General features: G+C 42.9%; 1 protein-coding gene across 1 annotated transcript in view; it reads right to left on the bottom strand.

Moving 5' to 3' along the window:
- ILDR1 (immunoglobulin like domain containing receptor 1) overlaps positions 1–27,831 on the bottom strand; it is a 100,620-nt gene that overhangs the window by 26,235 nt on the left and 46,554 nt on the right. The window contains exons 2-3 of the mRNA XM_073617379.1: positions 22,609–22,779; positions 18,969–19,118 (exon numbers count right to left, since the gene is read on the bottom strand). Coding sequence (XP_073473480.1) covers positions 18,969–19,118; positions 22,609–22,779 — 321 coding nt within the window. The remainder of the gene's footprint in view (positions 1–18,968; positions 19,119–22,608; positions 22,780–27,831) is intronic.

Raw genomic sequence — 27,831 nt, 5'->3', positions numbered from 1 at the left:
ACCGTTTCTCAATTAAGATTCATGGTTATAGATGGCATACCTAAGAACAGACGTGGAGGGAACAGGGAATTAACCCTTAGAAAGCAGGAGGTTCAATGGATACAGTGTATAAAATAATTATGGCCAAATGTATTGAATTCTGATTTTGATTTATATTTATTTCCTTAAATTATTTTAGATTTTTAGGAATGTTTTTCTTTTTTTACACTTTTTTTCTTTTATAGAATATTTTATATATATATATATATATATATATATATATATATATATATATATATATATATATATATATATATATATATATATATATATATATATATATATATATATATATATATGTGTATATATGTATATATATATATATATATATATATATATATATATATATATATATATATATGTATATATATATATATATATATATATATATATATATATTTATTATTCTTTCAGCTGGTTATTGTTTTGTTTTTCTTAGTGCATACCGAATGTAATAGGAAAAATAATAGCGCCTGATGACCCAAGATACCATACATACCTACATGTTTTTTATTGTATGTTTCTTGCTCTGAAGATATGTATAGCCCCAAACCGTATGCATTTGACAATCAATGGAATTTGAAATTTTGGAACACTTTTTTAAGTGCAGCAATCCCATCTGATTTTTATACATATATATCAAATATTATCTCTCTCTCTATATATATATATATATATATGTCAAATATTATCTCTCTCTATATATATATATATATATATATATATATATATATATATATATTTTGATAGATAGATAGATAGATAGATAGATAGATAGATAGATAGATAGATAGATAGATAGATAGATAGATAGATAGATAGATAGATAGATAGATAGATAGATTGATAGAGATATATATTCAAAAGTATTGGGACACCTGCCTTTACACACACATGAACTTTAATGGCATCCCAGTCTTAGTCTGTAGGGTTCAATATTGAGTTGGCCCACCCTTTGCAGCTATAACAGCTTCAACTCTTCTGGGAAGGCTGTCCACAAGGTTTAGGAATGTGTCTATGGGAATGTTTGACCATTCTTCCAGAAATACATTTGTGAGGTCAGGCACTGATGTTGGACAAGAAGGCCTGGCTCGTAGTCTGCGCTCAAATTCATCCCAAAGGTGCTCTAGCGGGTTGAGGTCAGGACTCTGTGCAGGCCAGTCAAGTTCCTCCACCCCAAACTCGCTCATCCATGTCTTTATGGACCTTGCTTTGTGCACTGGTACACAGTCATTTGGTGGAGGGAGGATTATGATATGGGGATGGTTTTCAGGGGTTGGACTTGGCCCCTTAGTTTCAGTGAATGGAACTCTTAAGGCTTCAGCATACCAAGACATTTTGGACAATTTCATGCTCCCAACTTTGTGGGAACAGTTTGGGGACGGCCCCTTCCTGTTCCAACATGACTGCACACCAGTGCACAAAGCAAGGTCCATAAAGACATAGATGAGCGAGTTTCGGGTGGAGGAACGTAATTTTTTTTTTTTGTTTTTTCATGAAAGTGGTGTTATCCTATTAAAAAAAAGCAAATAAAAAAAAAAAAAAGCTGTAAATCGAAGCTTAAAAAGGAGGAGACACTACACTACCAGATTCTGGTAGTGTGAAAATACAAATCTTCCCCGGTAAGAGGCTTCAGAAACCCAGCTTCATAATCCACCGCCAATTCACCAATCCATTTAGATAATGTGTAAAACCATCCAGCCTGCTCCCATCATCCAATCTAGTTACTGCCGGCGGTTAATCTTTCGAGCTGCTGCGGTTTTATGGAGATAGAGATTCACCGATGTTAATCTGTCAATTGCTTATTGACCCGGATTATCACGAGGTATCCACAGCTTAATTGCCTATCTCTAGCCAAGCAAGTTCAACTACCCACAGGGCTAATGGATGCAGAACACTTATGTTGTAATTGAGCTGAAAACAATTCCTCATTAGCGAGTGTCACCACGTGGGCGGGGGCACACAAGAGATTTTAAAAAGGTGGCGTAGAACAAGAGGCAAGCTTAGCTTGCTATTGTGCATCTGCCCTGCATAGGAAGAAATGGGAGCCCCACTTCCGGCATAAGAAGAAACCCCACCGCCAACATAGGAAGAAATGGGAACTCCACCGGCGACAAAGGAAGAAATGGGAACCACACTGCCGGCATAGGAAAAAATGGGAACCCTACCAGCGATATAGGAAGAAATGGGAACCCCACTGCCAGCACAGGAAGAAATGGGAACCCCACCAGCGACATAGGAAGAAATGGAAGAAATGGGAACCCCGCTGCCGACGTAGGAAGAAATGGGAACCCCACTGCCAGCATAGGAAGAAATGGGAACCCCACCGGCGACATAGGAAGAAATGGGAACCACACTACCAGTATAGGAAGAAATGGGAGCCCCACTGCCGACATAGGAAAAAATGGGAGCCCCACTGCCGGCATAGGAAAACATGGGAGCCCCACTGCCGGCATAGGAAGAAATAGGAACCCCACCGCCAACATAGGAAGAAATGGGAACTCCACCGGCGACATAGGAAGAAACGGGAGCCCCACTGCCGGCATAGGAAGACACGGGAGCCCCACTGCCGGCATAGGAAGACACGGGAGCCCCACTGCCGGCATAGGAAGAAACGGGAGCCCCACTGCCGGCATAGGAAGAAACGGGAGCCCCACTGCCGGCATAGGGAGAAACGGGAGCCCCACTGCCGGCATAGGAAGAAACGGGAGCCCCACTGCCGGCATAGGAAGAAACGGGAGCCCCACTGCCGGCATAGGAAGAAACGGGAGCCCCACTGCCGGCATAGAAAGAAACGGGAGCCCCACTGCCGGCATAGGAAGAAACGGGAGCCCCACTGCCGGAATAGGAAGAAATGGGAACCCCACCAGCGACATAGGAAGAAATGGGAACCCCGCGGCTGGCATAGGAAGAAATGGGAACCCCGCTGCCGGAATAGGAAAAAATGGGAGCCCCACCAGCGACATAGGAAGAAATAGAAACCCCACCAGCGACATAGGAAGAAATGGGAACCCCACCAGCGACATAGGAAGAAATGGGAACCCCACTGCCGGCATAGGAAGAAACGGGAGCCCCTCTGCCGGCATAGGAAGAAACGGGAGCCCCACTGCCGGAATAGGAAGAAATAGGAACACCACCAGCGACATAGGAAGAAATGGGAACCCCGCTGCCGGCATGGGAAGAAACGGGAGTCCCACTGCCGGCATAATTCCCCCCCCCCTCTTTTGATGACCACATACAAGCATATGTGTATGCATGTATATGTGTATATGTATGCATGCATATTTACTCATATATATTTTTTGCTGGGTGGAGTTAGGGAGGGTGACAGTCCTATAAACCAATGTAACATACTCCACCTCTTTGTCTTTTCTTCTTTTTTCCCATACTTTTACAGCAAGGGGTATACCTCCGAGGGCCAACCTGGGTTGTCTTTTGTGTGGGACTCTGTTTTCTTTTCCCCCTCCTGCTGCCGATGGACCTACCTACTTGTGTTGGTGCATTGATTTACCCCGCCAGGCCGGGGGCCTCGCAGGCTGACAGCTGCAACACACACTGTTTTTAAATGACAAATTCTGGATAGGAAACTAACTCAAGAACCACACAGTTTGCACGGTCAGTTTCCAAAACATTTAAATGCAAAGTATGGTGTGACTATATACGTACCTACTTTTTGAAAACTGCAGTTTTTGTACAATCAATATTACGCATTTAATTTGTGTTCATTTGTTTAAATTGCAGACGTTTGCACGTTCTGCGATAAAATCGCATACACCTCTGATGAAGAAATAGCAATTTTGAAACGCGTTGGGTTTTTTCTGTTGTGTTCACTATCAACCCAACAGATCTCTGCGATTATCAGCTGCTGGCATAGGAAGAAATGGGAACCCCGCTGCCGGCATAGGAATAAATGGGAACCCCACTGCCAGCATAGGAAGAAATGGGAACCCTGCTGCCGGCATAGGAGAAATGGGAACCCCGCTGCCGGCATAGGAAGAAATGGGAACCCCGCTGCCGGCATAGGAAGAAATGGGAACCCCACTGCCGACATAGGAGAAATGGGAACCCCGCTGCCAGCATAGGAAGAAATGGGAACCCCGCTGCCGGCATAGGAAGAAATGAGAACCCCACTGCCGGCATAGGAATAAATGGGAACCCCACTGCCGGCATAGGAAGAAATGGAAACCCCACTGCCGGCATAGGAAGAAATGGGAACCCACCCGCCAGCATACAGTAGCACTGAAAACTATGAGTGCTGTATTTTAGTGTTGATGATCTACAGATGTAGGACCTCGTGGATCATTCTGGAACAGGGCCTGTGCTTAGTGCACCTACCCTGCCAGTGGTGGAGGTCGTCAGCAAAGGGCCCCCATGCAAGAACAATTATTGGGTCCCCTTCATTCAAATAAAGTGGACCTTTGCCCCTATAGCAGTATTAAACCCAAAAGCAAACATTCATTGTGTTGCAGCTTACCAATTCTTGAATGTGGTGGCTGCATTAGTTTTATTTTAAAGCTTTCCTTCTTTTATTTTCACCTGATGATCCAGCCAGTAAGTCAGTTTTATAAAAGAACATGTTCTCTTGCAGGTACAGGGATGAGACAAACCATTTACCACTGGCATGGGTGCTTAAAATGATCAGCTTTTATTTTTTTTACGTAAAACCTTTATCCCAAAAGGAAAAAAAATGTTTTCTGTACTTGCTTACAAGGTATTAGCTGGAGTTTGCCTTTAATTGTTTAGTGTATTTAAATCTGCTAGTAAATCTAACACTTCCCTCCCCCCAGAGTAACAATGCTGCTGTCCAAAAGAGGCCCATGTGCTCTTTCATTAGTGGGACTCTAATAAAGAAGGTGTGTTACCGGGCAGATCACCTGGAGAAAACAGAGGGGAAAAAGCTTAAAAAAATGATTGGTAAGCTACAATATATTACATTTTTGGTTTCAGGTCTAATGCCGCTTTAAAACTGGTTACTAGTGGCTTAAGCATATGTAAAACACAGGATAGACATATATAATCGATACTATCATATCTCAGTGATTTGGACCTCAATATAAACAAAGTGTCCAAATTCACTATAGATTGACCGACGCGTTTTGAATACATGAAATCATACAAAGAAACACAACTAAATGGTATAAATGCAGAAAAAAAAGCCAATCAATATGAATATATTTTTTCTGTATTTATACCACTGATTTCATGTATTCTGTTTTTTACATCAAAGTTTAATTGCCCCTGAAAAAGAAAACTGGAAACACTTCGGGCATCTATAGTGAATTTGGATACTTCATTTAGTGCAAATTACGGATCCTGCTGAAGGTGATTGCAGGTATGGACCTTGATGTCTCTGGCATAAGTGGAGAGCGCTTTGGTAACATCGGCATAAGGATGAATGGATAGGTCATTTAGGAAAAGAGAAGGTGAGTGCAGGTATGCACCCTGTTGAAAGTGGGTGCAGGCACGAACCCTGGTAAAGGCGAGTATCTAGGTGAAGTTGAGTCCAATGTACAGACCCTGATGAAGGTGAGTGTGGGCATGGACACTGGGGATCGTGAGAGCAGTTTGGGCCCAGGTAAAGGTGAGTTCAAGGTATGAACCCTGATGAAGGGGAGTGTGGGTACAGACCCTGGTGAAGGTGAGTGCAAGGTACGGACCCTGGTGAAGGTGAGTGCAAGGTACAGACCCTGGTGAAGGTGAGTGCAAGACGTGGACCCTAGTCAAGGTTAGTTCAAAGTACAGACACTGTTGAAGGTAAGTGCAAGATTTGGACCCTGGTGAAGGTGACTGCAGACCATGGTGAAGGTGAGTGCAAGGTACGGACTCTGGTGAAGGTGGTTGAAAAATGCAGACCCTAGTGAAGGTGAGTGCAAGGTACAGACTCTAGTGAAGGTAAGTGCAAGATGTGGACCCTGGTGAAGATGAGTGAAAGGTAAAGACCCTGGTGACGGTGAGTGCAGGTACAGACCCTGGTGAAGGTAGGTCCAAGGTACACAGACCCTGGTGAAGGTGAGTGCAGGTGCGGACCCTTGGTGAAGGCGAATGTAGGTGTGGACCCTTGGTGAAGGTGATTGCAGGTGTGGACCCTGGTGAATATAAGTGTAGGTACAGACCATGCTGACTCTGGCATAAGGATGAATGGGGAGGACCTTGGTAACTTATATATAAGGATGAATAAAGAGGTACTTTAGGAAAAGCAAAAGGTAAGTCCAGGTACAGACCCTGGTGAAGGTGAGTGCAAGGTACAGACCCTGGTAAAGGTGAGTCCAGGTGTGAACCCTGGTGAATTTTAGTGTAGGTATGGACCATGCCGACTCTAGCTTAAGGATAAATGGAGAGGGCCTTGGTAACTTTGATATAAGGATGAATAAAAGGTCATTTAGGAAAAGCAAAGGTAAGTCCAGGTACACAACCCTGGTGAAGGTGAGTGCCGGTTTGGATCTTGGTGAAGGGGAGTGCTGGTATGAACCTTGGTAAAAGTTAGTGCATGGTATGGACCCTAAGAATGAGGAACACATAATTGAATGAGCTCCATTAATTAAGCCTTGCCTAACAGGCTTTAGCTGGATTATGACTAGCTCCCCTAGATTGCTTGCAAACATTGCACCTAACCACTTGACCTCGGGAAAGTTTCACCCCTTCACGATCAGACCACTTTTTGCTAATCAGCCCTGTGCTACTTTGACTGGCAATTGCACGGGCATGCAACACTATAGAGATTTCTTTTGATGGCATATGATCACTGTTGCGTTTTATATATATATATATATATATATATATATATATATATATACACACATATACATACATACATACATACATACATATACACACACACATACTAAAAACCACCGAAAACTTTGAAAAAAAAAACCCTATTTTTTTTTGCTTTCTGAAAAAAAAAATTATATTTATATATATATATATATATATATATATATATATATATATATATATATATATATATATATATATATATATATATATATATAAAATCACATTTCTTCATACATTTTAGTCAAAATGTATTCTGCTACATGTCTTTGGTAAAAAAAAAAATCCCAATAAGTGAAAAAATAAAACCCTGTAATATTACTAAATAACCGTTAGGTGGCAGCATTGCTATGTCAGATTTTCTTGTATTATTCAGTCTGGCTTTGTATATATCTCTAATGACAAAATGTAAAATGTATTCAATTTGCTGGAGTCCACTTAGCGCACATCCCCATTCACGTTACATAGAAACAACAAATGGGGATTGTCACTGGCCTTCAGTTTGGTAAGGCAAGAGATCAATCATTTTACTAGTCGTTAAGATTTAAAAATTATCATCAGGAATAAAAACTGTTTGCATTTAAAAAAGAAAAAAGCCACATAGAAGCTCAATGTTTCAGGATTTTTTTTTTCACTGAAAGAAAAACAATTACATCTGTCTTGCTTGTTGCAATGGGAGGGGGAGGAGCACAGACACAGAAGACCTCCCACTGACTCGCAATGATTCTAAATGTGCACCAACACTAATCATTCTCAGATAAGGAGATCATCTCCATTTGCATATTAGTTGCCATAAAATAGAGGGCATGTCGCCAACATAAAAAGCGACAATAAAAGCACAGGACATTCCAATATTCCGAATGCTTGTAATAAAAGAACTAGTGGTTGCAAACTGCAGGGCACACACCTAGACTCTCAGTTGCACAAAAGTGTTCGGCAGCCTTCCAAGTATCAGACACTTGTGCAAAAAAAAAAAAAAATATGCTTTGAAACATCCATAACAGCTCTGCCAGGAGTATAAAGGGTTAACACTGAGGGTGTCAGCAACTTCTCTGCTCGAACAGGATTGGGCTATCCTCCTTAACAGGATCATATGAAAACACAAAGAAAGAGAGACAGGAGTGTAGTAAATGTATTAAAAGTGAAAAAAAAAAAAAACGGTACATTTTCACTCACAAAAGGTGTATTCCAAACAGGATACAGTATACTCCAAGCCAGCGATAGCAGCCTCTCCACAGCCAGGCCAAAAGTGTCCTGTAAGCAGCCTCTTGTCAAGCATGGGATTTGAAAAAGGGGTAGCGCCACCCGGAAACACGTTGCCATGCCCCCTGTGGCATCATCACTCCCTTCGGATGCTCACAATCAGCCCTGAGGGTCAAGTTGGTTGCTGATTCAAGACAAGAGGCTGCTTGCAGGACACACTTGGCCTGGTAGTGGAGAAGCCGCCATCTGCTGGCTTGGAATATATGTGCTGTTTGGAGTACATCTTTTTGAGGGCATATTTGCCTTTTTTTTTTTTAAGTTTATTAAATTTACTACACTTAGTTGGTGGTGCTTCCGTCTCGCTCTTTCTTTGTGCTTTCATATGGTCCTGTCTGAAAAAGGATTGGGATATCCTTTTATTGAAACCATAGGGACCATATAAAAGCACAAAGGAAAGGAGAATGAAAAAAAGGCAAATATGGCCTCAGTAAGATGTACTCCAAACAGCACAAATATTCTAAGCCAGCAGATGGCAGCCTCTCCACAGCCAGGCCGAGTGTGCCCTGCAAGCAGCCTCCTGTCCTGAGCAGCCTCTTGTCAAGCTCAGGGTTTGACAAAGGGGTAGGGCCCCCCTGAAACACGTCATCACTTCCTCCGGATGCCCAGATTTCGCCCTGAGAGTCTGTACAGTGTCTAGTTGGTTGCTGATTCAGGACAAAAGGCTTCTTGCAGGGCACACTTGGCCTGGCAGTGGAGAAGCTGCCATCTGCTGGCTTGGAATATATGTGCTGTTTGGAGTACATCTTACTGAGGCCATATTTGCCTTTTTTTCAAATTCACTTTTGATAAATTTACTACACTTAGTTGGTGGTGCTTCTGTCTTTCTCTTTCTTTGTGGGACTTGGTGGTGGTGCTTCTGTGTCTCTCTTTCTTTGTGGGACCATATGGAAGCACATATATGGTCCGGGTGGCACAGTGGCGCAGTGGGTAGCACTCTCGCCTAGCAGTAAGAAGGGTCGCTGGTTTGAATCCCGACCACGACACTACCTGCCTGGAGTTTGCATGTTCTCCCTGTGTCTGCGTGGGTTTCCTCCGGGTACTCCGGTTTCCTCCCACACTCCAAAGACATGCTGGTAGGTTAATTGGATCCTGTCTAAATCGGCCCTAGTATAGGTATGAATGTGAGTTAGGGACCTTAGATTGTAAGCTCCTTGAGGGTATAGGGACTGATGTGAATGTATAATATATATATGTAAAGCGCTGCGTAAATTGACGGCGCTATATAAGTACCTGAAATAAATAAATAAATAAAATATATCCCAAGCCAATAGATGGCAGCTTCTCCACAGCCAGGCCGAGTGTGTCCGGCAAGCAACCTCTTGTTCTGAGCAGCCTCTTGTCAAGCCCTGGGCTTGACAAAGGGGTAGTACAACCCTGAAACGCGTTGTCACGCCCCCTGTGATGTCATCATGCCCTTCAGATGCCCGGCATCTGCCCTGAGAGTCTGTACAGTGCCTAGTAAACTACTGATTCAGGACAACAGGCTGCTTGCAGGACATACTCAGCCTAGCTGTGGAGAGGCTGCCATCTGCTGTCTTGGAATATATGTGCTGTTTGGAGCACATCTTTATATAAAAAATGTATTCACTTGCCATGTGCCTTTGAACTTTTTAGCAAATTTGACTTTTTCAAGAAGAGTTAATTCTCTAGTAAAGCCCCACTTCCCCCTTCTTGCCATGTCATAGCACTATCCTCTTCTTGGAATGTATAATTACTGCCTGTGCTGGCCCAGCTGCTCTGCCCATCCCTTTAACTCCCCACATAAACTTATATAGCAGCCAGGAGAAAAGTGAATGGGAATACTATAGATTGTCGCTTGAGTGGCAGCTCTAAATATCATGGGGCTGCCGACATCTCATCGAAGACCGGTGGCACCCCAGCACCCAGCAGCAATTTTGGGGCTTTTGAGAGGTCAGGAACCGCCACTGCTGGCCCACTTCTGATAAATGCCTGGCTGTGTCTGAGGTCACAAGCCCAGAACAGCAGACGAGTGTCAGAATCACTCATTTCTTTGCTGGTTCTGCATAAGTGACTCAAAGTACTGAAGCCGACACATCCGAATGACAGCCAGGCAACCAGCATTTTCATAAAGGGGGATCAGCAACTGGCAGTCTCCATATTTCTCTGATGGCTGGTGACCTAAAGTGATCTACCTTTAGAACATACTGAAATGTTTTTGCTTGGCTCTCCTGTAACAGATGTCACACACCCTCTAATGACAATGACATTACTGGCTGCTTCCCAAGAGGTACTGCAGCAGCTGAGCAGAGATTGAAGTCTCTGTAATAAATACGAGAAGATAGGAAAAATGGAAAGGTCACCAGGAGTCGCAGCGTAGCGCTCTGTAACGCTGGAAAGGTCAAGAGATGTTATTTTCAGCCTGCTGATCCTGGAAAAGCTCACAATTATTTTTTTTTACAGGTCTTCAGAAATGCTGCACCCCCAGGGAGAGGAGTTCCGCCATTCTGATCATGATTTATTGGGTTACTGTCAGGGCTGTCTGATGCTTGTTATAAAATGTAATACATATTATGCATAAAGAAAACTTGTTTTAAAAGAAATATGGAGGCTGCCAGGTAAATCGGAAATATTGCAAATGAATGTCTACAACTTGCAGCCAGCAGATGGCACTCTGTGCTTTGTGAAAGCTCTCTCTGCATCAATTCTGCTTAAAATAAATGGACAAACCCTCCTTCCTCTCTTTCCCCTTTAACAGAGATAGTGCCATCCTAAAAAAAAGTCACCAATATGAAAGCAGCTAGTGTTGGGCTTTCTTATTAGAAAGCCTAGCATTTTATTCAAAGGGCCATGAATGCGCCCTGTAATAAATGTATATTAGTAACAGTAGTGGGATCACAAAAAAAAAAACTGTATATAAACTTGCAGAAAATCAATAAATGAAAGAATAAGAACAGTTGGTGCTGGGCTTTCTTATTAGAAAACCTAACCTTTTTTCTCAGAGGGTCATAAATGCATCCTGTGGCAAATGTATACTTGTAAAAATAGGGATTTTACACAAAAAATAATGTATATAGAACTTGTAAAAAAAATAATCAACAAATGAAAGAATGAGAGCAGCTGGTGCTGGGCTTTCTTATTAGAAAGCATATCATTTTAATCAGAGTGTCATGAATGCATCCTGTAAGAAATGTATTTTTGGAAAATAGTGATCTTATACACAAAATACTATATACAAACTTGGAAAGATCAATTGATAAAATAATGAGAGCAGCTGGTGGTGCTCTTTCTTATTAGAAAGCCTAGCATTTTATTCAAAGGGTCATGAATGCACCCTGTAATAAATGTATATTAGTAACATACAGTAGTGGGATCACAAAAAAACTGTATATAAACTTGCAGAAAATCAATAAACGAAAGAATAAGAGCAGCTGGTGCTGGGCTTTCTTATTAGAAAGCCTAACATTTGATTCAGAGGGTAATAAATGCATCCTGTGGTAAATGTATACTTGTAAAAATAGGGATTTTACACAAAAAATAATGTATTTAAAACTTGGGGGAAAAAAAAAAAAAAATCAACAAATGAAAGAATGAGAGCAGCTGGTGCTTGGCTTTCTTATTATCATTTTAATCAGAGAGTGTCATGAATGCATCCTGTAAGAAATGTATTTTTGTAAAATAGTGATCTTACACAAAAATTACTGTATATAAACTTGGAAAGATCAATTGATAAAATAATAATGAGAGCAGCTGGTGGTGGGCTTTCTTATTAGAAAGCCTAGCATTTTTCAAAGGGTAATGAATGCACCCTGTAATAAATGTATATTAGTAACAGAGTAGTGGGATCACAAAAAAAACAAAAAAAGCTGTATACAAACTTGCAGAAAATCAATAAATATAAGAATAAGAGCAGTTGGTGCTGGGCTTTCTTATTAGAAAACCTAACATTTTATTCAGGGGGTCATAATTGCACCCTGAGATGAAGTCAGGAAGTGACGAAACGCGTCAGAGACGTGATCTACAACATGATCTACGACATTTACTGGAAGTGACGTGTGCGCTCCACGGGCCGAGTAACCAGGAAGTGGATCGTTGATGTACACAGCGGCACCTCTCCTTTCATTACCGGCGACCGGGTGAATATATTTGCACATCGCACTTTATCATTGCTCTAAAATTACTTGAATTTTGTACGTTTAACTTGTAAGGGGGGGTTCTTTGGCTTATTAAAACGTTTATGCAGTATTACACTATGTGGACAATTTATTTCTTCACATGGTTATACTGGAGCCTTGTATAGCGTGACTAGTGTTCGGTGGAAGCTTTGGTTGGAGCGGTGGAGAAGCAATTTATTACTATAGGCGCATTTCAACTGTATTTTTGGTGAGTGTACCCCCAAAGGGGAGAACTCCTCACGTGGTGAAGTGTCTGGTTGATGGTGTTTTGGACAAATCACAGCACAAGTTATAATTGATCTCCTTCGCTTATTTGACTCATATATAAACTGTATATGTAAGCTTGTCATTTGATTATCTGACAAGAGCGCTGCTACAATATTGGAAAGGACACCATAATTTAGAGTGTTTTTAGTATTGTTTTTGACACATTTTATATTTTTTTTTAGCGGCTGCTTTTAGAGCGTAATTTTACAAACATCATTGTATTTTCATGTGTATGACTTTACTACTACGTAGAGACCAAAGGTGTAATTATCCTGGGCGCAGATCGGTGCGTTTTTAGGTGGGCCAGTTTTAAGCATCCTTGTAGCAATTCATGTAATAAATGTATACTTGTAAAAATAGGGATTTTACACAAAAAATAATGTATATAAAAAACTTGGAAAAAAATAATAATCAACAAATGAAAGAATGACAGCAGCTGGTGCTGGGCTTTCTTATTAGAAAGCATATCATTTTAATCAGTGTCATGAATGCTCCCTGTAAGAAATGTATTTTTGTAAAATAGTGATCAAACACATAAAACGCTGTGTATAAACTTGGAAGGATCAATTAATAAAACAATGAGAGCAGCTAGTGGTGGGCTTTCTTATTAGAAAGCCTAGCATTTTATTCAAAGGATCATGAATGCACCCTGTAATAAAATGTATATTAGTAACATACAGTAGTGGGGATTCAAAAAAAAAAAACTGTATTTATACTTGCAGAAAATCAATAAATGAAAGAAAGAGCAGTTGGTGCTGGGCTTTCTTATTAGAAAACCTAGCATTTTATTCAGAGGGGCACAAATGCATTCTGTAATAAATGTGTATTTGTAAAATAGGGATTTTACGCAAAAAATAATGTATATAGAACTTGCAAAAAAATCAAAATTTGAAAGAATGAGAGCAGCTGGTGCTGGGCTTTCCTATTAGAAAGCATATCATTTTAATCAGAGGGTCATGAATGCATCCTGTAAGAAATGTATTTTTGTAAAATAATCTTGCACAAAAAAAATGTATAAAAAACTTCCATAAAAATCAATAAATGAAACAAACTTAGAATTTTATTCAGCAGGTCATCAATGTATCCTGTAATAAATGTTACGTTGTAAAATACTGTTTTGAAACTACAAAAATACTATATATAAAACTTAAAAAAAAAAAAATTATAGAATAAGAGCAGCTGTTGTTGGGCTTTCTTATTAGAAAGCTTAGCATTTTATTCAAAGGTTCAGGAATGTGCCCTGCAATAAATGCATATTTGTGAAATGGTAATTTCACACCAAAAATACTGTATATAAAACTTGCAAAAAATAAATAAAATCAATCAATAAACAATTGAGAGTAATTGCTGCTGGGCTTTCTTGCTAGAAAACCTAGCATTTTATTCAGAGGGTCATGAATGTATCCTGTAATAATGTATATTTGTAAAAAAAAGTCACACAAAAAATGCTGTATATAAAACTTGAAAAAAAAACAAACATTTAACAAAAGAATGAGAGCAGATAGTGCTGGGCTTTCTTGTTAGAAAATCTAGCATTTTATCAAGAGGGACTATGAATGTATCCTGTAATAATGTATATTTGTAAAATAGTAATTTTACACAAGAAATACTATAAATAAAAGTTGCACAAAATCACTAAATGAAAGAATGAAAGCAGCTAATGCTGGGCTTTCTTATTAGAAAGCATAACATTCCATTCCGAGGTCATGAATGCATTCTGTAATAAATGTTTTTTGTAAAATACTGATTTTACAATAAAAAAAATCCTATGCATAAAACTTGAAAAAAATTAAAATAAATGAAAAATGAGAATGAAAGCAGCTGGTGCTGGGCTTTCTCATTAGAAAGGTGAACAATATATTCTAGGGTCAAGCATGCATCTAGTTTATTTTTAAAATACTGATTTTATATGAAAAATATAAAAAAAAAAAAAAAAAAAAAAACCTGCCAAAAATAAACACATGAAAAATATAGAGAGCAGGTGGTGTTTGGTGTTCATATTAGAAAGCCTAGAATTCTATTCAGAAGGTTATGAATGCATCCTGTAAAAAATATGTATGTGTAAAACACTGATTTAAATAGACCCCTATGTGTGCATAGAGGGCCGTTCTTGATTATTTTGTTTGCATCAGCTTTAAATGATAAAACTGCATTATTTTTTTTATTTTTTTGTCCACTTCAGTGTTTACCTTTGAGAGACTCATTTCAACCCTGCATTAAAAGGTAATTATGGTGGGGTTTTTTTTTTTAGCACATAGTTTAAGTGATGAATTCAGTGTTTACTTTGAAGTCTTTTTGTTATGCGATTTTTATATTTAAATATTTGCATTCCATATTTTCCCTACTGTATTGAATATATAGATTTGTAGATTAACCACTAGAGGGAGCTCTGTTTTTGCCTCGATCAACCTCCCTGCTTCACAGCTGCTGACAAATCAGCCATAAAGGAAGTGCATTGTTTTTAACCACCACAAGGAAGATCACCTCTCCCCCCTCCCTCCCTGCAATCTTCTGGGACACGTGACACGCCCCAGAAGATTGCCCGGCCAATCACAGCGCACAGCACGACTCGCGCATGCCCATTAAGCCACAGCCGGTTGCCCACAGTAACAATGCTGGCGCCGTGGAGAGGAGGGGGAGATGAGCGGGGCTCTGTGCGCCCACATCGCCGGACCGTGGGACAGGTGAGTGTCTGATTATTAAAAGTCAGCAGCTAAGCTTTTCGTAGCTGCTGACTTTTAAATGGGTGGAACTCCGCTTATATTTAGAGATTTGTAGATTAACCACTAGAGGGAGCCCCTGTATTCAACTCAGCCTTGATCAACCTTCCTGCTTCACAGCTGCTGAGATACAATATAGGCCACACAGGGAGTGCATTGTTTTTAATGGGCTGGGCTACTCGTTGACTTGAAATGTGGAAAGGAGCAGTACAGCACAACTGTTGTGAAAAGACAATAAATTAATTTCAAAGAGGGATCTCATGACCAAATGCCATTCCCTGCTTCTCAAAATTCTCCAGCTGTAGCAGGTTGATTGCAGAGGTACACAATTGTGTTTCTTCATTTATTATGAACAACGTGCCATCTACGGGCTCAACATGCTCAGGATCTGTCCCTGTGGCCGCAGATAAGACTGAACAGCCTGCATTTGAAAAGCAGCTGGAGAGACAACTAAGTGGAAAGTGTCAGGGGCTCCCCGGCGTGACAAATCCTCTTTTATCCGATCGGCGAGGCGCGGACACATTGGGCTCCCAGTTAACCAGCCCGAGATGCATCGAGCAACGAAATCCACTTAAATTGCATCTGGCTGCTAAGATGTGAAAGTGCGACGTGCGTCGCGATGTGACAGCGGCCTACGAGCATGTCTCATCAATTCCCACCGAGGATAAAAAGGAGGCCTTGTACTGCACAGACGCTGTACATCCTGCTGCTTTCCGAGAATACCCGCACTCTACACTACGGCCCATCCTGCCGGGAGGACATGCTGGGGGGAAGCAGTCAATCACTGGCCATGGGAAGGTGCTTCCAAAGTTTATTTGTAGTACAAACATATTCAAGTTATTTTTATTATTAGAGACAGTATTTGTTAATAACGTGTTTATGCAACTTTTACATTTATACTTGTTTGCTGTTCCATATTTTTGATTATTGTGTTTTTATACAGATCTGTGCATGCACCCCATTCCCGTATCAGGGAATTTGATTTGCTTTTCAGCTTAAAGCCCCATTCATACTTGCGAAGGGGGCCGTCTGCATCCAGGGCCGATTGTCTGCAGGCAATTATTACATGACCGATAACCTGCGAACTGCGGGCACTGTCAGCCTCCCACTGCTTTGATTGGGGCATGCTGCAACTAAGGGCACATTTACAGTACTGCGGTACGTTGGCGTGCATTATTTCATGCATCAAACTGAAGTCAAGTCAAGCTTTATTGTCATTCTACTACACGTGAGGACATACGGTAGAACGAAGTGTCATATCTCACATGGCCATGGTGCTACATACGAATTAAACATAATTATAAATATACAATATACAAAGAAGAACATGGGCTGTCAACTGCACCAAAAAGTAGTGCATGCATCATTTCTGGTAGCACACCACAATTACTTCAGTGCGTTGTCACATGCTGTGCTGCAGTGCAGATCAATCAACAAAGTGCATTGGGGTGTCATTCAAAAAGAATGGTGGAGAAAAGGTGGTGGTGGTGGTGGTTGAGTGTGGAAATTTAGGAACATACTAGTCTTTCAATGACTGTGTATGAGCCAACCTTAGGGGGTGTTGGGCAGGTGTTAGCACAACTGCTGCACCAGCAAGCCCTCCCTACCCCCCCCCCCCCCAGACATTGGAAAACTGACTGGGCGTAAGCATGAAAAAAATGCAGATGCACCCCACTCTTGGCTTATTTATTAGTTGTCAAAAAAGTGACTGCATACAACAATGTCTCCACTAAGGAACCAACCTTCCTTGATACTTTTTACCACATCTAGCTTGCCCAAAAGCCAGGAGAAGTGAAACGCATCAAGGAAGGTTGGCCCCCCAGGTAAAGACATCACAAGCCACAAGTGGTGAAATGCGTCAAGGAAGACTGGTTCCCAAGTGGAGACATCACAAGCCAGAAGTAGTGAAACCCATCAAGGAAGGTTGGCCCCCAGGTAGAGACATCACAAGCCAGAAGTGGTGAAATGCACCACGAAAGGTTGGTTCTCAGGTGGAGATATCACAAGCCAGCAGTGGTGAAACACATCAAGGAAGGTTGGTTCCCAGGTGGAGACTTCACAAGCCAGAAGTAGTGAAATGCATTAAGGAGGGTTGGTTCCCAGGTGGAGACATGACAAGCCAGAAGTGATAAAAGACTTCAAGGAGGGTTGGTTCCCAAGCGGAAACATCACAAGCCAGAAGTAGTGAAACGCATCAAGAATGGTTTGCTTTCAGGTAGAGACATCACAAGCCAGAAGTGGTGAAACACGTCAAGGAAGGTTGGTCCCAGGTGGAGACATCACAAGCCATGAGAGGTGAAACAAAATCAAGGAAGGTTGGTTTCCAGGTGCAGACATCACAAGCCAGAAGGGGTAAAACCAATCAAGGAAGGTTTGTTCCCAGGTGGAGACATAACAAGCCTGAAGTGGTGAAATGCATCAAGGAAGGTTGGTTCCCAAGGGAGACATCACAAGGAAGGAGAGGTGAAACACGTAGAGGAAGCTTGGTTCCCAGGTGGAGACATCACAAGCCAGAAGTGGTGAAACACGTCAAAGAGGGTTGGTTCCCAGGTGGAGACTTTACAAGCCAGAAGTGGTGAAACACGTCAAAGAGGGTTGGTTCCCAGGTGGAGACATCACAAGCCAGAAGTGGTGAAACGCATCAAGGAGGGTTGGTTCCCAGGTGGAGACATCACAAACCAAAAATGGTAAAACACGTCTAAGAAGGTTGGTTCCCAGGTGGAGACATTACAAGCCAGGAGAGGTGAAACAAATCAAGGAAGGTTGTTTTTCAGGTGTAGACATCACAAGCCAGAAGTGGTAAAACAAATCACGGAAGGTGGTTCACAGGTGGAGACATCACAAGCCAGGAGTGGTGAAATGCACCAAGGGAGGTTGGTTCCCAGGTGGAGACATCACAAGCCAGAAGCAGCAAAACATGTCGAGGAAGGTTGGTTCCCAGATAGAATCAAAAGCCTGAAGCAGTGAAACGTGTCAAGAAAGCTTGGTTACCAAGTGGAGACATCACAACCATCACGGTTGGTTCCCAGGTGGAGACATTATATGCAGTCACTTTGGAGTGGAGATGGACTACAGGCCATTTTTTATATACAGGAGGAGCGAGTCTTGAGCGAAGCTGTGAATTTGGGTGTAAATATGGGTGAGCAAAAACAAAACTTAAAAATCAAAAGCAGAACTAGGCCCATCCCAAACAAAACATGTGTGACAGCACTTCATTATACATGCATTGGCACCTACAGTTCCCTTTGAGTCCCCCAGAAAAGTCCTGCTCATCCTGCCAGTTAAGTCCTAATGCAGCTTTCTTGTTATGGGGTTGCCACAATGCTTCACTGCTCCCGAATTTGGAGCAGAGTTGCCACTCTCTTGTAGGTGGGGCTTGCTACACTACAATGAGTTGAGAAGATATTGCAGGGGGTGTGGCTATCAGTATTGTCACTGTAAATTCATAAGCCAGTAGCTTGTCAATCAGCCCCTGGCCACACCCAGACCTGCCCTCTGCTTTCCAGATTAGCAGCACTGAAACCTCCCAATGTGAGCTGCAGTGCCTGGGAGGGGCGTGTGAGAGACATAAATGAAGGAGGTTTCGGCTCAGTCAGAAAGTTTATATTTACATTATGAGACCGGGGGCTGGCGAAAGCAGTGCATCATGGGAGGAAGGAGGGGTGGTCACATACTTCCAAACACCCAGAAGCACCAGGGGTTTCGGCAGGCAAACACAGCGACCTAACAGTGCAGAGAACGGGATAGTAATGGGTTCACTTTCAGCACTTACTATTCTGTATGGTGATCTTGCGCTGGCGGTAGTCCATGCCCAGCACAGGCTCGTTCTGACCACGCTTCTGGATAACGATGCGCACTTCCCTCTGGTTGTCGTTACAGTCAATGCTCGGGTCTTGTCCCAGGGAGACACCTGCCTGGTACGCTGCAAAACAGAGCAAGGGGATCATAGGCAGCAATTACAAGATCAGTGATCTGTTTATGATCTTTGTAGCCCGGAAATGTTTTTTTTATTTTATTTTGTGTCTAAAAAGATTCTACTTGCTCAATGATTCATTCTGACACCCGTCTTGTGCAGATGGCGCTACTTTTTAATTAAAATGTCAGCGCAAACAAACCCTTGAGGTCTAACTATAAAGTAGCTGGGTAGAGTAGCATGCTTCTCCACTACCGTTCCAACTTTGCTTTTTATTTATAAAGACCATTAAAATCTACAAAAGGTAAGTCAGGTGAGAAGTTGTGACCCAGTTTAAATAAGCTGTTATCTTTACACAGTTAGTCTGGTTGAAAAAAAGACCTTATACACTATATTATCAAAAAGTATTGGGACGCCTGCCTTTACACGCACATGAACTTTAATGGCGTCCCAGTCTGAGTCCGTAGGGTTCAATATTGAGTTGGCCCACCCTTTGCAGCTATAACAGCTTCAACTCTTCTGGGAAGGCTGTCCACAAGGTTTAGGAGTGTGTCTATGGGAATGTTTGACCATACTTCCAGAAGTGCATTTGTGAGGTCAGGCACTGATGTTGGACGAGAAGGCCTGGCTCACAGTCTTCGCTCTAATTCATCCCAAAGGTGTTCTATCGGGTTGAGGTCAGGACAATGAAGTTCCTCCACCCCAAACTCGCTCATCCACGTCTTTATGGACCTTGCTTTGTGCACTGGTCCAGATCATTTGGTGGAGGGGGGATTATGATGTGGGGTGATTTTTCAGGGGTTGGGCTTGGCCCCTTAGTTCCAGTGAAGGGAACTCTTAAGGCGTCAGCATACCAAGACATTTTGGACAATTTCATGCTCCCAACTTTGTGGGAACAGTTTGGGGATGGCCCCTTCCTGTTCCTATATGACTGCACACCAGTGCCCAAAGCAAGGTCCATAGAGACATGGATGAGCGAGTTTGGGGTGGAGGAACTTGACTGGCCTGCACGGAGTCCTGACCTCAACCCGATAAAAGACCTTTGGGATGAATTTGAGTGGAGACTGCGAGCCAGGCCTTCTCATCCAACATCAGTGCTCAAACATTCCCATAGACACACTCCTAAACCTTGTGGACAGCCTTCCCAGAATAGTTGAAGTTGTTATAGCTGCAAAGGGTGGGCCAACTCAATATTGAACCCTACGGACTAAGACTGGGATGTCATGTCAAGTTCATGTGCAGATCATCATAAAAAAAGGGGGTTATTGTTGTGAATAAGAAAACAAGTCTACAAGAGGTATTCAGAGCAGAAATGTTGACTGCTCCAATTCATACAGTGGGAAAAGCTGGAGGCAGTGGTGTGCTCCCAAATGACAATATCATAAAGAGTAAAGAAAAGAGGGGAAATGTTGAAGAGACATTGTGGGAGAGGAAGTGCAAAAAAGGAAGAGGTGGTGCGGGGAAATGTTGAAGAGGTATTGCGGGAGAGGGAGAGGTGGTGCAGGGAAATGTTGGAGAGGTATTGTGGGAGAGGGAGAGGTGGTGCAGGGAAATGTTGGAGAGAGAAAAGAAAAGAGGGGAAATGTTGGGGAGACATTGTGGGAGAGGAAGTGCAAAAAAGGAGAGGTGGTTAGGAAAAATGTTGGAGAGGTATTGTGGGAGAGGAAGAGGTGGTGCAGGGAAATGTTGGAGATCTATTGCGGGGGGAGGTGGTGCAGGGAAATGTTGGAGATCTATTGCGGGAGAGGTGGTGCAGGGACATGTTGGAGAGGCGTTGCGGGAGAGGGAGAGGTGGTGCGGGGAAATATTGGAGAGATATTGCGGGAGAGGGAGAGGTGGTGCGAGAAATGTTGGAGAGGTATTGCGGGAGAGGGAGAGGTGGTGCAGGGAAATGTTGGAGAGGCATTGCAGGAGAGGGAAAGGTGGTGCGGGGAACTGCTGGTGAGGTATTGCAGGAGAGGGAGTGGTGGTGCAGGGAAATGTTGGAGATCTATTGCGAGAGAGGGAGAGGTGGTGCAGGGAAATGTTGGAGAGGCATTGCGGGAGAGGGAGAGGTGGTGTGGGGAAATGTTGGAGAGATATTGCGGGAGAGGTGGTGCAGGGAAATGTTGGAGAGGTATTGCGGGAGAGGTGGTTAGGGGAAATGTTGGAGAGGTATTGCGGGAGAGGGAGAGGTGGTGCAGGGAAATGTTGGAGATCTATTGCGGGAGAGGGAGAGGTGTTGCAGGGAAATGTTGGAGATCTATTGCGGGAGAGGGAGAGGTGGTGCAGGGAAATGTTGGAGAGGTATTGTGGGAGGGGTGGTGCAGGGAAATGTTGGAGATCTATTGCGGGAGAGGGAGAGGTGATGAGGGGAAATGTTGGAGAGGTATTGCGGGAGAGGTGGTGCAGGGAAATGTTGGAGATCTATTGCGGGAGAGGTGAGGCAGGGAAATGTTGGAGAGGCGTTGCGGGAGAGGGAGAGGTGGTGCGGGGAAATATTGGAGAGATATTGCGGGAGAGGGAGAGGTGGTGCAGGGAAATGTTGGAGAGATATTGCGGGAGAGGGAGAGGTGGTGCAGGGAACTGCTGGCGAGGTATTACAGGAGAGGGAGAGGTGTTGCAAGGAAATGTTGGAGAGGTATTGCGGGAGAGGGAGAGGTGGTGCAGGGAACTGCTGGCGAGGTATTGCGGGAGAGGGAGAGGTGGTGCAGGGAACTGCTGGCGAAGTATTACAGGAGAGGGAGAGGTGTTGCAAGGAAATGTTGGAGAGGTATTGCGGGAGAGGGAGAGGTGGTGCAGGGAAATGTTGGAGAGGCATTGCGGGAGAGGGAGAGGTGGTGCAGGGAAATGTTGGAGAGGTATTGCGGGAGAGGGAGAGGTGGTGCAGGGAAATGTTGGAGAGGCATTGCGGGAGAGGGAGAGGTGGTGCAGGGAAATGTTGGAGAGGCATTGCGGGAGAGGGAGAGGTGGTGCAGGGAAATGTTGGAGAGGTATTGCGGGAGAGGGAGAGGTGGTGCAGGGAAATGTTGGAGAGGCATTGCGGGAGAGGGAGAGGTGGTGCAGGGAAATGTTGGAGAGGTATTGTGGGAGAGGGAGAAGTGGTGCAGGGAAATGTTGGAGAGATATTGCGGGAGAAGTGGTGCAGGGAAATGTTGGAGAGGTATTGCGGGATAGGGAGAGAAGTGGTGCAGGGAAATGTTGGAGAGGCATTGCGGGAGAGGTGGTGCGGTGAAATGCTGGCGAGGTATTACGGGAGAGGTGGTTAGGGGAAATGTTGAAGGGGTATTACAGGGAGTTTTCAGTGGATTTACACAAGTACATTACATTATAATAAATGTAACAATAATGAGTTAGGGCGAACAAATATCCTGTAGTGTGAAACAGTAACAATCATGCAGGTGACCACATCACAGCTCTATAAGAAAGCTGCTATAGTCAAGCTATATTGTGTAATATATATATATATATATATATACACACACACACAGATAGAAAAGTCTTCTGGGTGGGTACATACAGGCAGAATAGTAGTCGAAGATGGGGTCTTTGCAGAAGGACTTGAAGACCCAGGAGACGGACACATCTTGGATGGCAGCAGAAGTGCTGTAGTCACACTTGAGGATCACAGTGGAGAATAACCAGGAGTATCTCTGGGTGTCCTGTACAGTGACTTGCAGAGCCTGACATCCTAAAACAAAAAACAGAAGAGGAGACGTCAGAATTCACTCTCAGCAGCTGAATTATATATCATTTTGTCTTATCGAGTATAAAGAGTTATCATGATTTACTACACATAGTAGGAGGCAGATGTAAAAGAGCCGTGTGGGGACCGCCAGGGTACAGCATGTGCAATTTGCTTAAAAATGTAAATATGTATCGAGGGCTTTCACACTGGAGCGGTGCGCTGGCAGGACGGTAAAAAAAGTCCTGCTAGCAGCATCTAAGAAGCGGTGTATACACCGCTCCTTCACCGATCCTTCCCATTGAAATGAATGGGGCAGCGCAGCTATACCGCCAGAAAAGCGCTGCTGCAGCAGCACTTTGCGGTGGTTTTAACCCTTTCTCGGCCGCTAGCAGGGGGTTAAAACCGCCCCCGCTAGTGGCTGAAATACCGCCGCTAAAACAGCACTAAAAATAGTGCAGTTTTACCACCGACGCCACTCCCGTCCCAGTGTGAAAGGGGCCTAAGTGTATGTAAAACCCCATCTATAAATTTCTCTTATTTGCTTCCTTTTGGGCTGTTAAATATACCATTGCAAGTGTAGCATTCACATCCTGAGCAGAAAAGTTGGTCCCCTCCTCCAATCAGAAGACAGCTTGCATTCAATTAAAAAAAAAGTATAAAGACATTCTATAAATGTCAGCAGTAGCAAGTGAGCGCCCCCTTGTGGTCAGTGTGCAGAGGGCAAAACTGGAGCAGGAGCTGGGAGATTGCAGCGATCACTGTAGTAGCTTTCCCACCAGAAGTATACAAAGGTCTAAAGCTTGACCAAGTATACAGTAAAAATAATTCCTTGAGTGTAGTTTTAAACGGAAAAAAAATAATTCCATGGCTTTGTGCAAAAAAAAAAACGTGCACAATCTGTCGCAACTGTGAAGTGTGAACAGAACCTTACTTAATTCCCCCTTTTTTTCACTAAACCTCCCCATCTTTCTGTGTCTATTATTCCATATGGATCTTCAGCTAGAGTGTCAGGTCTTTATTTTGTTAAGCACTGTGCAAACTGTCGGCGCTATATAAAACCTGTATAATAATAATAATAATAATAATAATGTCTGAAATTAGGTAGGCTAGTTCTGGGCTAATATTTTGAAAAGCCCAGAATGCTCCAGGCAATATGTTTGAGGTCACCTGTAAGAGCCCTTGCACACTGGGGCGGGGGGTGGCGTCGGCGGTAAAACGCCGCTATTATTAGCAGCGTTTTACCGTCGGTATGCGGCCGCTAGCGGGGCGGTTTTACCCCCCGCTAGCCGCCGAGAAAGGGTTAAATACCACCGCAAAGCGCCTCTGCAGGGGCGCTTTGCCGGCGGTATAGCCGCGCCGTCACATTGATTTCAAAGGGCAGGAGCTCCTTCACCGCTCCGAAGATGCTGCTGGCAGGACTTTTTTTACCGTCCTGCCAGCGCATCGCTCCAGTGTGCAAGCCCTCGGGGCTTGCACACTGGATACACAGCAGCGGCACTTTCGGGGCGGTTTGCAGGCGCTATTATTAGCGCAATAGCGCCTGCAAACCGCCCCAGTGTGCAAGGGCTCTAAAATTTTGGATTTTCCCATCATTTTCTGTCCCAGTGACAAAAGCCAACACGACAAACATGAATCTCCCCAGCAGTAGTAAAAGCTCAACAGGGGTACCAACCCTCCCACACTACCTCCCCCGAAAAAATGCTTTGCCTTTAAACCCCTACATGCCTAAGCCTTTTTCTGACACTTGTTGTCTACAAGTTAAAATCCATATTTTTTTGCTAGAAAATTACTTAGAACCCCCAAACATTATAAATATTTTTTTTAGCAGAGACCCTAGAGAATAAAATGGCGATCGCTGCATTTTTTACATCACACTGTATTTGCGCAGCGGTCTTTCAAACACAATTTTTTTTTTTGAAAAAATACACTTCAATGAATTAAGAAAGAGCGAAACAGTAAAGTTAGCCCAATTGTTTTGTATAATGTAAAAGATGATACACCGAATAGATAACCAACATGTCACGCTTTAAAATTGCGCACGCTTGTGGAATGGCGACTAATTACGGTACTTAAAAATCTCCATAGGCGACGCTTTAAAAATTTCTACAGATTACCAGTTTAGCGTTACAGAGGAGGTCTAGTTCTAGAATTATTGCTCTCGCTCTAACAATTGCGGCGATACCTCACATGTGTGGTTTGAACACCGTTTACATTTGCGGGCGCGACTTACGTATGCGTTCGCTTCTGTGCGCGAGCATGGAGGGATGGGGCGCTTTTTTTTTTTACACTGTACCTTTAAAAAAAAAAAAAAATTATATATATAATATATATATATATATATATATATATATATATATATATATATATATATATATATATATATATAAAATCACTTTTATTGCTGTCACAAGGGATGAGCGTTTGGCGTTTTGAATGTTGTAATTTTTTAAAATTTATCGCCTTTAAGTCTTCAGTAAACCGGAAAGGATGTCAAAACATCGCTTCTGGGTTACTAGGTCCGAGACCCGATCAAAGCCGATTCCGGCTTCGTTAAGGTCTCCGGCCAGCCGGCGGACATGATGGTCGCTTGGGCCTCCCGGACGAGCCGCGGAGGGTGCTTAGGATAACGGTCGAGCGGCTGCTTAGCCGCATTGATTGTTATCATAATAAAGCCAACCCTCGGCTCCAAAAAAACGGTACCAGGGTGATGTGTGCAGCTGCATGCCCCTTCAATCTGAAGGCTGCATATTTGTGTACGGTCGACGTGAAGGGGTTAAATACACTGACATAAATCAGCTATAGTTTGGACCAAAACTCGTTATATTCCCACCCACATTTTAACCACTTGCCAACCAGCCGCCGCAGTTTTACTGCAGCAGAATGGCACGGCTGGGCGAAACGTCACTTCGCCCTGTGGCCACTAGGGGCGCGCGCGTCCGCTGCTCGCCCCCGGAGCCGATGCGAGTGTCCGGCGGGCACGATGCTCGTGACACACCGAGAAGCGGGATCTGTGTGTGTATACACACACAGATCTCGGTTCTCTGAGGGGAGAAGAGACTGATCGTATGTTCATACAAGGTATGAACGGCGATCTGTCATCTCCCTTAGTCAGTCCCATCCCCCCTTCAGTTAGAACACACATTCAGGGAACACAGTTAACCCCTTGATCGCCCCCTAGTGTTAACCTCTTCCCAGCCAGTGAAATTTTTACAGTAATCAATGCATTTTTATAGCACTGATCGCTGTAGAATTGTCAATTGTCCCAAAAATGTGTCAAAAGTTTCCGATGTGTCCGCCATAATGTCACAGTCCCAATAAAAATCGCAGATCGATGCCATTACTAGTAAAAAAAAAAAAAAAAAACATTAATAATTAAAATGCTATAAATCTATCCCCTATTTTGTAGCCGCTATCACTTTTCCCCAGACAATCAATATACGCTTATTGCGATTTTTATTACCAAAAATATGTAGAAGAATACATATCGTCCTAAACTGAGAAAAAATTAGCTTTTTTAAAAAAAAAAAAAAAAAAAAAAATGGGGATATTTATTATAGAAAAAAGTACAAAATATTGCGTTTTTTTCAAAATTGTCGCTCTTTTTTTGTTTATAGTGCAAAAAATAAAAAACGCAGAGATGATCAAATACCACCAAAAGAAAGCTCTATTTGTGGGAAAAAAAAGATGTCAATTTTGTTTGGGTCCAACGTCGCAAGACCGCGCAACTGTCAGCTAAAGCGACGCAGTGCCAAATCGCAAAAAAATGGCCTCGTCATTGAGCAGCCAAATCTTCCGGGGCTGAAGCGGTTAAACTTTTCGCCCCTGCATTGGTGACTACTGCTCGATTTATCATTGAGCACTTTTTTTTTTTTCCCAGCAATGTATGTACCTTAAATCGCCGGGCAATGCTCCCCTTTCGCTATTCTGCACCTCAGTGAGGTAGGTCATTTCGACCCGGCGGCCGTGCATTGGCTCTTGGGATATCATCCCAGGAGCCAATAGGCATCTTCCACCTGCAGCATTGCGGTATCCGAGTGCCGCGCTCTCCACGTATGCGTGAGCGCCGTATCCCAGAAGAAGCGACGAGTGAACTTCAGATGCCCGCGCTCAAGATGGGAGCGAGCTCACTGAGAAAATCAAAGTAAGACTACTAACACATACATATATAACCCATACTGATTTATATATGTGTAGGTGCAACCATCACATCTGTGTTTAAAAAAAAAAACAAAAAAACAGCTGGAACTCCGCTTTAAGTAATTCATGAGAAGGCTGAAAGCAGAACAATGTTCGGCCAATGTTCAGACTTTCACTGTTCAGGTGTGAAAATCATAACAGCCGGCTTCCCTTTGAGCGTTGCTGCAGGGAGATCTGTACGCCGGCCAGGCTCTTGTCTCCCTCAGTGCCACCGTTTCTGCGATGTTTATTTAAGGTTCTGACATTGCAGAAGGTTATTTGTGAAGAAAACTTCTCGGCACGTTTATTCAGCAAGACAGAAATACACAATGCGACAGACAGGACGAGACACGCTGTCAACCTCTCCGCTGTGCTCGGGCATGTTTCTTGTCGCATAAATATCTGAGATACAAAAACACGTAAATAATGCGCAGGTCTAGGATTAAAGTGCACCTGCTTAAAGTTTGTGATCTTTTTAATCTAGCAGTTTTAAAGAGATTTAAAACATGCCATCACTGACCTCTCTAGCTGCATGTACTGTGAAGTAATTCATTCTTAACCATCACAAAAGAAATTGCATTTTAGTAGTTTCTAGCAGCTTATAGCACCTAGTGATTGTTTACATGAAAAAAATCATCACTCTGCTGCCATAGAAGGCAGTTTTAAAGATATTTAAAACAAGACATCACTGACCTCTCTAGCTGCATGTACTGTGAAGTAATTCATTCTCAACCATCACAAAAGAAATTGCATTTTAGTAATTTCTAGCAGCTTATAGCAAAAACACGTAAATAATGTGCAGGTCTAGGATTAAAGTGCACCTGCTTAAAGTTTGTGCACATTTTTAATCTAGCAGTTTTAAAGAGATTTAAAACATGC

The sequence above is a fragment of the Aquarana catesbeiana genome, linkage group LG02, assembly GCF_042186555.1.
Source record: "Aquarana catesbeiana isolate 2022-GZ linkage group LG02, ASM4218655v1, whole genome shotgun sequence".
Lineage (NCBI taxonomy): Eukaryota > Metazoa > Chordata > Amphibia > Anura > Ranidae > Aquarana > Aquarana catesbeiana.
The sequence above is the reverse complement of the archived record's forward strand: the minus strand, read 5'-3'. Positions and strand labels throughout refer to the sequence as shown.